Source organism: Labrus mixtus, chromosome 19 (assembly GCF_963584025.1).
Source record: "Labrus mixtus chromosome 19, fLabMix1.1, whole genome shotgun sequence".
NCBI classification, from domain to species: Eukaryota; Metazoa; Chordata; class Actinopteri; order Labriformes; family Labridae; genus Labrus; species Labrus mixtus.
Window position 1 is genome coordinate 9,412,692 of NC_083630.1, and position 15,238 is coordinate 9,427,929.

The following is a 15,238-nucleotide window of genomic DNA, read 5'->3' on the forward strand; positions in this document are numbered from 1 at the left end:
GTATGCAGCAAAGCTATGTCAATATGGTTACATAGGCACAGCTGTAATGTTGCATATGTCCAGCAGATGGTGCTAAAAGCCCCCTCTATGGAGAGTGTAATATGCAGCTGGCCTCTGGTATGCTCAACAAAGGGTTCATGAGTAAATTCATCCAGATGTCAGCGGTTTGTTGGTCCCTTCTGTGTGTTACATGTTCCCCTTCTCCCTTTAGTCAGCTCCATGAGAAAATGGTAATCCAAGTTTGTTCTGGAAAGACTAAATCAGCCAGCACAGAGATTTAACTTAAACAAATCCAGTTCACTTGAGGTGAAGACCCACTGTGAGCCAGGTCTTATGCACATTATAATTGCTGATCCATCCATGCCAGGTGTTGGCCATGTTCTGATGCAGAAGTAGACGCCTCCAAGAGACATAAATTCAGAGGAAGAAGGTATCCAGCTTTATTGATAGTTAACCACCAGAGCTGGTAAAATAGTTTTTAGATCCAACAAGACTGTATCTGGGAACAAAAGCATCAAGATTTTGTACACAGAACGTGTACACTCAGTCATCAAAAATAAATAGAAAACAAGATATCCGTAGAACAGAAAAAAAAGAAATACATGCCACAGCTGAAACATAGAATGAGGACAGTAGAAGCTGGAGATGAAATGTTCCACTGTAAATGTCTTAAACAATGCAAGAGCAAATGTAGATTTAAACAAATGCACGTGATGAACACCATCTGAAATGAACTGTTAGCATTTTTATTGAGAATCAGAAAACTAAAACAGTATATGATGTGTCCAAAACAAGAGAATTTCTGAAATTGATAGCCAGCTATTAATTTACCTCAACACAAGCTTCTATCATCTGCTCCTCCTACAGAACAAACAGCAAGTCTAGTCATCCTTGTCCTTTTTAAAAGAAATATATAACTATGTATCCTGGAGGTCCGCCCGTATCCATATAAGACAAACACAATCATAAACCGCTACACAATCATCAAGGAAAAGTGGCAAACCCATCCTCACCAGTTAGAATAATCATCCTTGGTGAAACAAAAACCCTTCGATGTGTGGGAAGTATGACAGATCTGGTGACGTTCTTGGGAGAATACACCAGAGATAAGTCAGACAAGTCTACTTCAACTCAAAGCTCGGCCCTCTGAACATCCTCAGTCTTCATAGTGGAAAATGAAACTACAGGTTATTGTCCAATTTATCCCCCAAAAAATAACATACTAGGCTCTGTTCACGTCGATAAGCCAGTTACCAAGTTACATTGTCTGTGTCTGGTTTGTCTGACATCACCAACAGTTATATTTTCATGGAATTAAGATGTATGTATGAATTAACTGTAATTGAATAAAATCTACTTTAATAAGTCAAGTAATCTGTTTAGAGTAATCTGTTTAGAGGTCAGAGTTTGCTCCAAAAGATCTACTTGTATATTTAAAGCTGCCATGAGATGTAGAAACAAGGAAGTCGGCAGCACAGCAGCCTCAATCTCTCAAGTTAAGGGGATCTCCTGCTTATACAGTATTGCATTTCCATAAATGAACCGTTAAGAGTAGAAGGGATGCTGAAAAAAAGAAGATAGAAATCAGCAGATACTTGTGTATCCTGACTTTTAGTACCAGTTAGAAAAAGGGTACAGAAATGTTTGATCTCACATTTCCGACACTGCATGTCAATCACATCTTTCTTTTGACTCTCTTACTGCTAAATTCCACCAGATACATGTTCGCTGTGTGTCCCGTCTACCACGGTAGCAGAGCTGAAAGGTTCTTTTATTCAATGTTTGTGTTTCCGCTGGCTCCGCTCCGCTGCGTCTCACAGCAGATCTGCAAAGGCTGCTATTTTTGCCAGGTGCCGGAGCACGACGCGTCAATTTACCACTGAGCAGAACGAGCGGGACAGGAAGTCACACACCGAAACAACATTAAAATATCCGGTTTATTTTCAGAATGTTGTGTTTATAAGGGGTTTTATACCACATGCATTGTATTATCTCATGCTTTCGGGATGATTTTGTAATTACAGTGGGAATTTCTTGAGTTGACGCGCAACGCACACGTATCTGGTGGAAGTTCTGGGTTATGCATTTCAACTCATCTGTATTCATTAGGTAGTTTGCTGATTCCAATCCTAAAAACTAAGACAAGCCTGTCATCACTTTTCTTTTTCTCTGACTTGACAAAGCTCTACTTGGCCACTGAAGACGTTTTGGAACCTTTTTTGACATGGAGAGGTAACTCCTGAAGTCAATTCTGTACAAAAGTCGGAGTGTTCCTTAAAGTAAATTCTTAATTTACTTCTGAGGGCATGTAGAGGCATGTTCAGAGGCAGGGAGCCACATGTGACCTGTTTGACAAACACTTCCACTAGCTTAGATGCACATGCTGTAAGTGAAATATGTGAACAGTAATGTGAAACAAATAGTTTTAATCGATCAATATGATGAGCAGATGAAGCTTCCTACAGCCTTACTGAATGAGGTTCTGCTAAAACGAACATATGTCAGTTTCTTATTCTTCATGAGTCTTGAGTAAGGTATCTTTTCACAGCACACCGTGTAGAGAGCAGAAAGGAGTGCCGGTTTCACAGTCCTTGAATGTGTGACCTATGTGTCTGTGTGTGTGTGTTTGAGTCCTTTAGGAAGTCCAGCGCCACCACGCCACCTTCATGCGGTCCCAGACGGCGTCTACGGAGTCAAAGGCGGGACGTACATCCAGGATGGAGAACTTGTAGGTTTCTTTGTTGATTTCGCCGTCGTAGTAGTCGATGATGTAGCGCACCTCCTTCCCACAGCGGTCAACGATCCAGTCGTGGCGGTCAAAAGGCAACTCGTAGCTAAAGGACGAGGAGAAGCAACAGCTGTTAATGTTTGAACTGGACGCTGGTATGTGCTTCTTTGAAGCAGCAATGGAAGCTATAACTAATGGGACTGTACGAAAGGGATTATACAATTTAAGAAAAAGAAAGTCACTTCATCTGAGTTGTGACATCTCTGACTTTATTTGTTATTGGTGGTAAAACGTCAAACCAAATGTGCAGGAGGCAGGATTTGGGGTACGTGTGTGGCAATTAACTAATGTGTTGGGTGTGTGTGTGTGTGTGTGATTTGTATTTTACTGTTGCCATCGTCTGCCAAGGGAAACTGATGGAAATTAGCTAGTTAGCTAAACCTGCTACAAAGCTTCTCTTCTCTTCTGAGACTAATGTTTTTGTACAATGTCCCTGATCAAATAAACTAATAATTAATTTAAATGTTGTTTTAATGATGCACACAGCAGCAGCATTTCAATCAGAGTGAAATAACACTAAAACATGTTTGACTGTGGGATCTCCATTGAACATCACAGGATGTTTTTCCCTGAACAATCTTGCCCGGTGCAGTATCAGATCTGTATAGAAGGTACATATAATGTTTCCATGCTTGAAAACTGGGTTTAAGGAAAGGAGAAGAAGAACAGGAAGTAGAACATTCAAACTTTTCTTCAATAAATGATGTCTAAACATCTAACATCCTGCTTCAGGTGGATTAAAGGTTTAAACGTAAACAAAAATAGTTTTAAGTTTAATGTCATCGTGTTAATACAAAAGGAATGAAGACACAAATTAACTATTTCTTAACGTCTTAGTTTTTGGGATTAAAATCAAGGCTGATGTAGTTTGAAGGAGCTCACCCCATCCAGTGACGGACGCGAGCTCTGGGAGAAAACTCTTTGGCTTTTCCACCAAACCTCTTCAAAGTCGGCCCACATGGACATTCCCTGCAGTCAAAAAAAAAAGAAACCATCATTAATTAACGGTCAATATTTCAGGCAGATCATGTACACCCTGAGGTTGTGATGTTGTTATGTTTGTTTGATGCTACGATTGATTCTTCCACTGGACACAGTTGTTTGAAAACAGTGAGGGTAATAATAAGAAAGCTGGCGCCCTTGTTGTCGAGGGCCAGTTGTTGTTGACTCACTTTGCATGCATGGCCTCCCATTTCAGGATCTCCTCCCAGGCCTGCTCATTGTTTGTATTGTGGATTTTAATGATGTTGGTCATGTCCTTAGCAGCAAGGTCATCCTCCCGCCAGCGCCACCTGCAGCACAAACAAGTGAGTGGATCATCATTTACGGCTTTACTGACAAAATGCAACGCCATGGCTCGTCTTATTGTAAATGTCGTGACCATGATCCTTTAACCCAACAATCCCACAACAACAGGTATACAAATTTCACAATAATATTACTTGTTACGCTCAAAAGTAACCCAATATAAGCATCATTTTCTTCAGGAAAAAAAGATCACATCTCTCTCAATGATCTCTTATCATCCTCTTCATGTGGGTTGCTCTGTCTGTATCTGCCAAAACTCAGATTTTGACTTTGATATTTTCTTAATTTTCTGTGTCTTGGAGGGCGTCAACATTTACAAAGTGGTTTTGTAGCCTCCAGCTAATAACATCCTGCACCGTTTGAGGTCAAAAGGTTTTTAAGCTAAGCTTTTGGTGTTGTTGAGGCGGGATGGGGGTTAAAGTTCTGTTCTCAAACCGCAATAGATGAACCTTTTTCATACTGCCTTTAAGATAAATGGACAGAAATGTTTTTTAAAAATCATTTTAAATTCCGTTACAAACTGGGGGTATGTTTCTGTAAACACCTGCAGTGATGAGCTGACATAAGAAAGGCTGAGTAAGGACTGACCCTTTCCGCAGCATGGCGTTCCAAAACATCTGTTCAGAAGGGTAAACCCAGTTCTTCTCGGTGTTGTGGCGAGGTATTTGTGACTCCTCTCTGTTGACAGACAGGCTGAAAGGTTGGTCAGGAGCTGGTGATTGGTTGGGAGGAGGCATCTGGAATAAGAAAAACAGAACAAAACAGGATTTAGACGCAGGACCGCATAGTTTAAAGACACATACGTAGCTTATCCAGCAGAAAATAAATTCAGTCTGCAAGTAACAGCACAAAGGCATGGCCAAGATTGCTGCTTGGAGAAATCAAGAAAATATTTTCTACAAAAAACATTCTTGTTCATAGCATTAAGATCAGTGAAAAGAATTGAGGCTCTATGTTTGATGATTTAACATTTATTCCTGATTTGCTTGTTCTCTCACTCCCCTTCCCTGTCGCTCAACCCCCCTCCTCCCCTTCCGTACCCCATACTGGTAAAGGTACCATGTTTGCAGGGTCGATGTCGCTGTTCGCGCCTTCTGCAGCTTTCATTGGACACTCGACAAACTCATAGGCCCGGTCTTGGTGAGCCGGACCTGCTTCCGCTTTGTGCATTGGACACTCAGGCGGAGGAGTAACTGAAGGACACAAAAGCAACTGGTTCAGACTTAAGAGGGGACAACAAAAAAAAAACTCCAACCATATTAGGCCACAGCTTTAATTGACTGGTAAAGCATTTAAAAATGAACTTTGAGACGAAACAAATGTGTTGTGACAAAAATAATTAACAGGCCTGCATGTCACTGATCTTATAACTGTTACCTTTCACAGGCTGCGATTGATGCATGGGACACTCAGAAGGGGGAGACACTGAGAAAGTAAGATACAGACACATAAAACAACATTATTACATGATATAATATAGTAATATAATGACGTAATGCTAGTTAGGAGTCTCGTAAAGTCACCTTTGACAGGCTTGGCGTCTTGGTGCATGGGGCAGCCCTGAGGTGGGGTGGCCATGATGGCCTCTGCCTGGACTGTAGGGGCAGCTGGTGTAGACATGGAGGCTCCCATCCTGCCCTGTTCTGAAACAAAAACACACAACATTTAGGCTGTCCACACAATTCACCTGAGATATGCTGGGGTGGATAAATATCTAAGTTGCAATAGCGAAAATAATGCTCAGCCCCTTGGACACCCAAGAAAGAACATTTAATTACACAGTTGGTAAATGCACATACACAGTATGTTATCTATATTTAGCCTGTGGTTATGTGTCTTTGAGAACTGAGTTCATATGGCTAATGTAATCGTCACATGTTTGGGTGCATTGAGAAGTGTATCCTCAAATAACCTCAACGATTCAGTCTGGAAGCTTCTACACTCAAGCTTTACAGTGATAATAAACAATTACACACCCAAACACTGTGATTACAATGAGTAAAAGAAACGAAATGCATAAATCAGCCTGCTATTCACGCTAAGCATTTACCCCCATTTACTAATTGTATCCACAGAAAGTCAGACTACCTAGCGGCTATGCTAATGTTAGCGGATAGGTTGACTACATCCTTTAAGATTTAACCTCCTTCTAAAAGTGATACTTCAAAATAACATTTTGGGACACCTCTTTTAGTATCCGTCTGACGGGTTTTCAACATGAGGACGGATATATAACGAGAGCGAGAGAATTAAGGAAACTAACCTTTGGGAGAAGTCAGATGAGAAGTGTTTTCTGTCCGGTTACTATCCCCAATGTCAACGTGCAGGACAGACGACGTCACCCAGAAGTAGTTGCACAACTGAGCTTACGTAAGCCATCACGTCATCACGTCGTCGTCGACGCTATGTAACTCCCATAATATTTAAATAAATAAAACTGTGGTTCTCACACTTTTTCGTTTCAAAGACCCCACAGGAATTAGACTACGGTCCCGTTATGATGTTATATTATCCCGGGGATCAAACATATTTTATAGATTTGTGTTTATATAGTCTATATTTAATTCATAGACTGTAAAGGTTTAATTACATAAAGTGTAGGCCAATAGGCAACCCGCAAAAGTGTCATTCTGTTAGCCTACTTGGGGATGGAATCAGTCTATTTCTTATACAAGAAATGTTTGTAATACTTTGTGACTACAATGAATCTGATAACATATTTACCCTTCTTTTATACATGTATAAATACAACAAGTTCAAAACGTAAGTTAAGCATTTGGCTTTCTTTTACTCTTATAATGTCTTTTTGCCATCAGTTTTGCCAACAATGGAGTGCACTGTAGGATTTAAACCAACTTTCCCATAAGTGTTAAAAGTCCTATTGACATTGTTTACCAAACACGTTCGCACTGACTTGTCCCTGTGTTACTTAACAAGGTTTTCCTGTAGTATATTGGCAAGTCACTAGAGGGAGCCAGAACCAGCGTATGGGTAAAATGTGTGTAGTATCCACAGTGGCACTGTATCAAATCATACTGAAGGGTACACTGCAGTCCTTCTTACATAAGGACTTATTTTTTAAAGAACATTTCGCCAGGTTAATGTAAAAAAAAGTACTATTTTTCCTTAACATCTCTGCATCAGTGGTTCCCAACTTTTGTTCATATGAGCCCCTCAGGACCCACATGAAAAAAAGTGATACCTTGCTGTTTAAAATTTTAAATGTTTTTATTGAAAATCTCCAAACAGAATAGTCCTACACACAACTTTTCTTACTAAAAGACCAACATTTCCAGTATGTGTTTAATCATTATTTCAGTTAATACTGTATGTGCATATAGCCTATCATTTGACAACCTCTGAGCCTTGCCGGGAGTCAATACTCATGAATGATTATGTTTTAACCACAGCTATTAATGAAACAGTAGTGGTACTTTTTGGAAATATATTTCAGTATTTGTAGCCACAAAGCTAATCAATAGGGCTTCATCATTGTATTCATAATATTGAAAATATGTGTTCTTAAATCAACCATTCAACATTTAATCTACCATTAACTTGGACTGAATTTTGCATAATATGCGACCTTTAAGCAGCATTTGGGTAAATGTTCAACTCATGTAGCTAATAATCAGAAAACTTAATATCGACGCAGGGCTTCAGCCTACCATAAAAATAAGGGGTTACATGAAGAGTTGTCTGTACAGGTGAGTTTTTAGTTGCTTCTTGATACTGTTCAAACATTCTTCTGATCTGAAGGTTCTAAGGACCTAAATCCAAAAAAGTCCCAGTTAGTGGCTTAAAAACATGACACAGTTTTGCTAACCTTTTTTCTGTGACCAAAGCTTAAATTTTCCATTTGTTTTATACAGGTTAAGGAAAGTTTATTAAGCCCCTAAAAATACATTTTCTAAGCATGTATGGTAAGTTCATAACATTACAATCAACACACAAGTTTATTCAGAACAATTATCCAGTTGATCCTTGACTTTTTTTAATCTACTTTGCACTGTTAAAATAATTTCCCTCAAACAGCATATACTGTTAAAAGTGTGAGTAAAGTAAAGCCCTATTATGCTTGAAGTTTTTGTGGTTGTGAACGCCCACATTGGAAAAAAAGACTTAACATTGGGACATTACTTGGACACCAATGGATATTGCTTTGGGTTTGGCTCCATTATTTGTTTGCTTGAGTAATTAATCCGAGTCCTTGCTGTGCCTGGAATGAGAACACAAACTCCGCTCACAGTAACGCTCTCCTCCCAAGTGTTCTGCAGGGAGAATTTGTTAAAGCTGTTTGTGATCATACAAAACCGTGATCTTGCATAAAGTTGCAATGTTTTGTATTCAGTATCAATAGGTGTCAGCTGTCTTAATATCGCAAATCCTTCTCTAAAGCAATAGTTGTAGCTTTGATAACGTGACCTTCCTCTCTTCAGAGAATGAACATTTGCGCCACAGACCAAACCTCTGCAAACCCTGCAGACCGCAATTATTGAGAAGTATGTGAAACTTCACACCAGTCACACTGATTAGAACACGGCTGTTCACACAAGTCGCTTCACCCATGTTGAACAGATTGAGGCGGAAGAGTTTCCTAATTTCTTTCAGAGAAATGGAGCACACATACAGAACACTTCCAGCAGTGCCAGGAATGAGACTCTTATCTAATAGTGCCACTTCAATTCATGGAGGCTCAATATATGCAAACTTGTGTCTGACCTGTTGTCAATTAGTACTTGTTCACACATTAGGTGTTCAACTCGCTCATGTCGCTGTAGGACACTTTAGGTTTGATTCATTGAAGTTACAGTCGGCGCTCAACGAGTGTTGAAAGTGGTTTATGTTCACATTTGGCCTGTCACTGTATGTGCAGTGTATCTGTTCTTCTTCTCTCATTTCGTTAGCTGCTATTGTTTGTTATTTTTGTCAGTGTCTTGTGAGCCCATATGGGCTCGGCACCCTTTGGTGTATGGCACGTTGAAATAAATGAATTAACTTAAAAAAAACAGCTGAATGTCTATCTGAGGGTTATAGAGATATATCCTGATGAATTGAATCTATTTGTGGATGTGTTTTTTTATTGACTCAATGTGATTGTGATTTCCCCACAGCTGTGATGCATACTATGAAGTTGTTGCAGTAAACGTTTTATACCCCAAACACACAACCAGCGTTCACTTACAGACATCCGTCATCTGATGATGTGTGTCTCAGGCACAAAACCAGCTTCTGGACTAGCACATACCAAATGGTAAATGGACCTGAGCTTGTATAGGGCTTTTCTAGTCTTCTGACTACTCAAAGCACTTTTACACCATCAGAAGGAACTAATCACTTCATACCCATTAATACGAGGAGCGGGAGCAATTCGGGGTTAAGTGTCTTGCCCAAGGACACATCGGACATGTTGCTGCAGGAGCTGGGGATTGAACCCTCGACCTTCGGCGACTCTACCAACTGCCACAGCCGCTCCAGAATCAAATCAAAGCATCCGTTACATGACATGGAGTAGAACATGCAGGAGGTTCACAATGATTAGGTGTCAGCGTATTAGTTTGGACCCATGTAACAAGACTTGGACACGTCACGCTCAAATCAAAAATCAAATGACTTGAGACTCAACCTACAAATTGAATTTGTCTCATTTTTGTTTGCCCTCATTGTCCTCACCTGTGTTTGATTGCCCCCTGTGTTTCTTTCCTTCTGTGTCAGGTGATTGTCACATTTACCCCGTGTTTGTGTGATAGAGTTTCAGCGTGGCTGTTGGTTTTCTATTCTGGAAAAGTAAGCTTTACTTTTTGCACGTTTGCCTGTTTGTTCAAATGAATCATCAGTTTGAATCTGGATTTGGGTTTACCTTTATTTTTTGGCTCTTGTGACATAACGGGGCTTTTTGAAATTTAGACTTTTCACATTTCATAAAATTGATAGCAAACTAATACCCATTTAAATTATGTCATTCCACTGTGATGACCCCTGATTGTCAGTACTCCTCCTGCTTCCTTGTATTTTGCTGCATTCATGTGGTGTCGGACAAATTGGAAAAACGAGTTTCCGAGTTGTAAAATGCACATGAACACCTGCTCAAGTTGGAACAACAACTCGGAAAACTCGGAAAAGAATGAGCTGTCCGACTTCCCGACTTGACTCATAATCGTCATCAAATGAGGGGCAAAATATGTTTCATTAATGTTAACATACTTTTAATTAATTCAGGTATTGCACATCAACTTTTAGCTCAAATATAACTTTTAACAGTTACATTTCACTGATCTTCTTCATACCATCAACGCTGTTTTGTGTTATTGTTACAACATTCAGACTTTCTGAACTGAAATCACGTGAACACGCTGAAGTCGGGAGAACGACTTCCAAACTCGGAACCTTGGACCACCCGAGCATCACGTGAATGCAGCATTTCTCCCCACTTAGGTTGCCTTCAGGTAGAGAGGGGCGGAGCCACTTAATTTGATATTGTGCACCTGGGCGGTGCACCTCAGTATTTAAGCTTGCTTCTCATGCTCTAGTTTTTCTCTCTTGTCAACTCTTCACACATTCACCTTTACAACCACCACTGATTTACAGATTGCATATTCTTTGATCAGAATGATTTGCCTTAGTTTGCAATAAATAATATCTTAGATCACTTAAAAACTGTGTGCTCTCCCTGTTTGTCCAGCTCACTTGTGACACCACGCTCTCGCTCCACTGTCCTAAACGCCATAAAAGCCCCATTTATTTATTAGACATGTTTTTTTATCCATTGTTCGTATATCAAAAAAATGGATTGGATCCTTAATAAGTATATTGCTTGAACATGGCAGTCTTAGAAGTTTTTACTCTTACCCTGCCACTCAAAACAAATAGATTGCATAATGCTGACAGATCAGGTGTATTTGTGAATTGTCACAGTGTTTAAACCCAGTCTGTAAACAAAGAGGGATTTAGCTGAAGTAAAACAGGCCTCTTCGGGCCTGCATCGCAGACTTTGTTCCTGCTTTGTAGTCCTGATTAATTCCAGTCCATCTACAGCTGGGACTAAAACGATGATGAATGTGTTATTTTCAACTCGCTGTTTTGAGATGTTTCCTTCACTGGGCCTTTTTATCTGTTTTCATTTCCACTAACTCTGCCTTTGATCAGGCACATGGGGGGACAAGCACGTCTGTTTCTCCTGGACAAACTCGACTGGAGCCTCTATTTACACTGTCTGGCCCTTTGGAGGGAGCTCTCATGTGTAGGAGCACAGTTGTGAAGAAAATGACATGCTTTATCTTTACATATTTATGCAGAGAGAACGCCAGAAAGGCCAACATCTGAAGGCAACATTGTTTTATATTTATTCCTTGCCTTAGGACATTATTCATCTTAACTGGTTTATTTAAATGTGATCATACATTAATGTCGATGGCATTATTCATGTATTCAACACTTAGGTTGCCTAATCGAACAATGAAAATATGTTTTCCTAAAAAACATGTTCTCGATTCAGGCTATTTGCCTAATCTTAATCCATAGTTTAGATAAACATTTCCATCCTTCAGTTTAAATTAAAACTGACATCTGGAAACCCATATTTCCTTGAAAAATAGTGATTTATCATAAATGATGTGCACTCAATGACTTACTTGACTTAAGCCTTTTGCTCCTCTTGGGTGCATAGGCCGCTGACGAATATCCTCCATTTCACTCTGTTTGTGGCTTTTCGCTCAAGCTGTCCCCAGTTGAGTCCACTCTCTGACATTTCTGCCTCTACACTTCTTCTCCAGCTGTTCCTGGGGCGACCTCTTTTCCTTTTCCCCTGGGGGTTCCATTTCAGGGCTTGTCGGGTGATGTTTGTGGCAGGTTTTCTGAGGGTGTGGCCAATCCAACTCCACTTTCTCTTTCGGATTTGTAAGTCTACAGGGTCTTGTGCACTCAATGGGCGATGACAATTCCAAAATATGATTCCCTGACAGCAAAGTCTGGGGTGTGTAGTACAATGTGCTGGGTTGTGGTTACACAAAGTTAATAGCAACGCATTTTTCAATAATTAGCTAATGACTTGATCAATGCAAGGGATGAACTGGGGAGTTCCCATCATGAAATGTGCTGCATTGCCTAGCAGAAGAATATAATATATCTCCAAATGGGATGCCAAAAGACCAACCAATACCAAAGGTATTAACCATTTAAATGTCTCTGATTTCACTTTGAAATGAACTTCATAATGTTTGCATTATAACTTGAATAAATTCATGGAGTTTGCATGACTCTCACTTTGTCATTCCTGTTGCTTTTTTAGGTTCTCCGCTGTCTTTTGGAGACATAATAAACATTTCATCTCCTTAGGTGCTGTCTCTTATCAAGCTAGGCGACAGCTTGATGTTCAGCTGTTTTTATGTTTAAAAAAATCTATTTCTATTTAAAAAAATGTTGCTAAAGGTTAATAAATATGTGAGAAGGCATGAGACTGTGCCTACTCAGGGCATCAAATAAATGACACTTGGATGCGTCGGTAGTCCTACTGGAGAAGACTTTGCACACCAATTCCACTGGGCTAAAAAAACACAAAAAAGTCCACAGGTCAAAAATCTAGGTGAAACAGTACAAAAAGGTGGAAAAATTAGCAGCTAACGTTTCAGTCCTTCACTACCAAGCGGCAGAATCTAGAACAAAATCTACAGCACATTAAGATTTAAAGTCAAATTGAAAGCTTGACTTCCCCACTGAGTGGAACATGTTCTCCTAAGTAAGATAAGATATCAATCAAAATGCCTGAAATCATCCACAGAACAAATAAGGGGACATTTTCATCCTGGTAGAAAGTAACAACACATTTCTTTTGGCTGTAAAGTATGTATCTGCCTGCCACAACCAAAGAGAAGACATATGTGTCTCCTCCCTAAACTAGAGCTCTGCTCAGTCATTTTGTGTTTGTTATAGACTTTTGCATTTTGTTATATTGCTTTCTTGTGGGTGTAATGTAATTATCCAATTATATTTAATTTAGCCTTGCCCATTATGTGACTTCAACATTCACGCCAAGGCGCTGACTTGATCTTGACTTTCCTGAAGCAGAAGAGAGCAGCGCTCTATTTGTTGAAGTAAACATGCAGCTTTGGTTTATCTTTTTGTTGTTTGTGATGCTAGACTACATCTTCCAGACAAAGCATAGCAATCAACATCATTGTAAAGAGTCCTTTTCTCAGCATGCGACCTGCAGGAAAAATTATCCCAGCATCAGCAACAAAGGAGAGCACAAATAAAACTCCCTGCTGTGAGGCTCCGCAGCTGCCACTTACCTCAGCTTCAGAGGAGAAGCTGCTTCATAGTGGACCATTTGTCATGACGAGTGACGGATGAGTGAGAGGAGAATGGGGCTTGAAGGACACCTCCTGCCAAAGGGAGAAAGACGCAGACTGTAACTGGGCAAACAAAATAACAAATGTCACTAGCACAGAAATCTGGAGACACAGATGTTAGGGCTGTTGTGCAAAAAAAGGCTTATATGAAAGTATGTGAGTGAGCCATCAGGCAGTTACAATACCACAAGTATAAAGTGCGAAATAAAATGCCTGCCAATAACAACTACCAATCTTACCCAGGTATCATTGATATTGTCACACTTAAAGAAAAAATTGCCTTGCCTTTTTTTTATATTTGTAAAATCTTTAACCCTTTTTTTGATAACTTATTACACAAATATTAGAACAAATTTAGTCAGTCACATTGTTGATGTCTGATACATGAGTTACATGAGACATAAAATGAACGAGGTAAGTTTAGTTTTGTAGGTGACATTGTTTGTGATTGACGTTAAATGCAGGGTTGGTAATTTTCTCCAGATACACTTTTTTAAAATTTGGTTGAGATTGTCTTTCGGTCCTGACAGACATTAATAATTCATTCTGAAAAAGGATCAAAGAAAAACCGTCATCTGTAGCAGTTGTAAGCCTGTAAAAACTTTGGCCAATGTCTGCCACGAGGTACCAATCTGATGAACCAATCAGACGCCTCCCTGTCTCCCTGCTCGTTCCCTACCCCATGCATGCAGAAGCCCACACTCAAAGCATGAGCTGAGGTCCGCTTCTGGACCAATGGTGCTTGAGCATGTTAGTGAGGGGCGTGGCTTTTGAGACATTACCAGCTCAGACTTGTAGCCTACTGCTTGTCTAAGCGTAAGTGTGAGGGAACTTTCTGCTCTGTGAGATTGCTGAGAGAATCAACTCCCTGCAGTCAGGTGTGTGTGTGACGGATTGGCCTTGATTAAGACCAGGTGTGGGGAGCTTATATACTCTTGGACTCCAGTGCTCTGTGCTGACTTATTATCTCACCTTCAGAGGTAGTGAGTGGTTCTCCCTGTGGTTTCTCTTGTGTAAGTCTGGATAAACAGAAACCAACCCTTTCTGTCTTTGCTCTCTGTTGCCAGTCTCTCAGAGTAAACTTCAGGTGCTGGATTTTTGTTACTTCTCCAGCCTTTTGTGTTCACTTTTAAGGTCTCCCTGGCAGCCTTTGCATTTTGTTTAGTGTTTTCGGGGTCTCCTGGACAATTTTGGTTTTGAGTCAGCTGCTTGGCAGCAGTGGTTTAGTTTATTTTCTGGCATTATTTAGATTCAGAAGCTTGTTTTGGCACGGTACGATTAAGGTATTTCCCCCTCTCCAATCTGTTGCTTAAGATTTTTGTGGTTATGCTTCTGGGAAAGCATTGAGACACTCCTGGGTTTGCAGGGTTCGTTGACCGTTGAGCCTAGTCAAAGGTGAATTTCTGTCCCTGACAATAAATGTAAAAGCCTGTCCAATATTTGCTGGAGTATTGCTTCTTACTCAGTCACTCTCTCTTTTTCTCTCCTTAGCTTCATCCATCACTATCGTCTTTTGTCTCTTAGCCGCAGTCATTTTATCAAACATTACAAGACATGCCATACTAGTTTATTTTGGCGGAAGGCTGGTGCGTGTCCTGGTGCCATGAAGCCATACATACTTCTGCAAACTGTGACCACTGCCAAAGTTAGATAGTGTTGAAAACAGGCGACCATGGTGCTCTGTGGATGGGATGGACACCATTCTCCCTGTTGTTTGAAACTACTATTTTTAAGGTGGAACGTTAAATATTGTTGCTTAAAAATGGAGTTAGTCTTTTCACATTAGACTCAATCT

General features: G+C 40.1%; 1 protein-coding gene across 1 annotated transcript in view; it reads right to left on the reverse strand.

Annotated features, from left to right (window-relative positions):
- Positions 1-416: 416 nt before the first annotated feature.
- The window catches only part of LOC132994532 (holocytochrome c-type synthase), a 36,886-nt gene continuing 22,064 nt past the window's right edge, over positions 417-15,238 (reverse strand). Inside the window, exons 2-8 of the mRNA XM_061064930.1 lie at positions 5,620-5,734; positions 5,474-5,521; positions 5,156-5,289; positions 4,685-4,833; positions 3,961-4,080; positions 3,671-3,757; positions 417-2,834 (exon numbers count right to left, since the gene is read on the reverse strand). Of these exons, the coding sequence (XP_060920913.1) occupies positions 2,636-2,834; positions 3,671-3,757; positions 3,961-4,080; positions 4,685-4,833; positions 5,156-5,289; positions 5,474-5,521; positions 5,620-5,728 (846 nt within the window). The 5' untranslated portion in view covers positions 5,729-5,734 and the 3' untranslated portion in view covers positions 417-2,635. The remainder of the gene's footprint in view (positions 2,835-3,670; positions 3,758-3,960; positions 4,081-4,684; positions 4,834-5,155; positions 5,290-5,473; positions 5,522-5,619; positions 5,735-15,238) is intronic.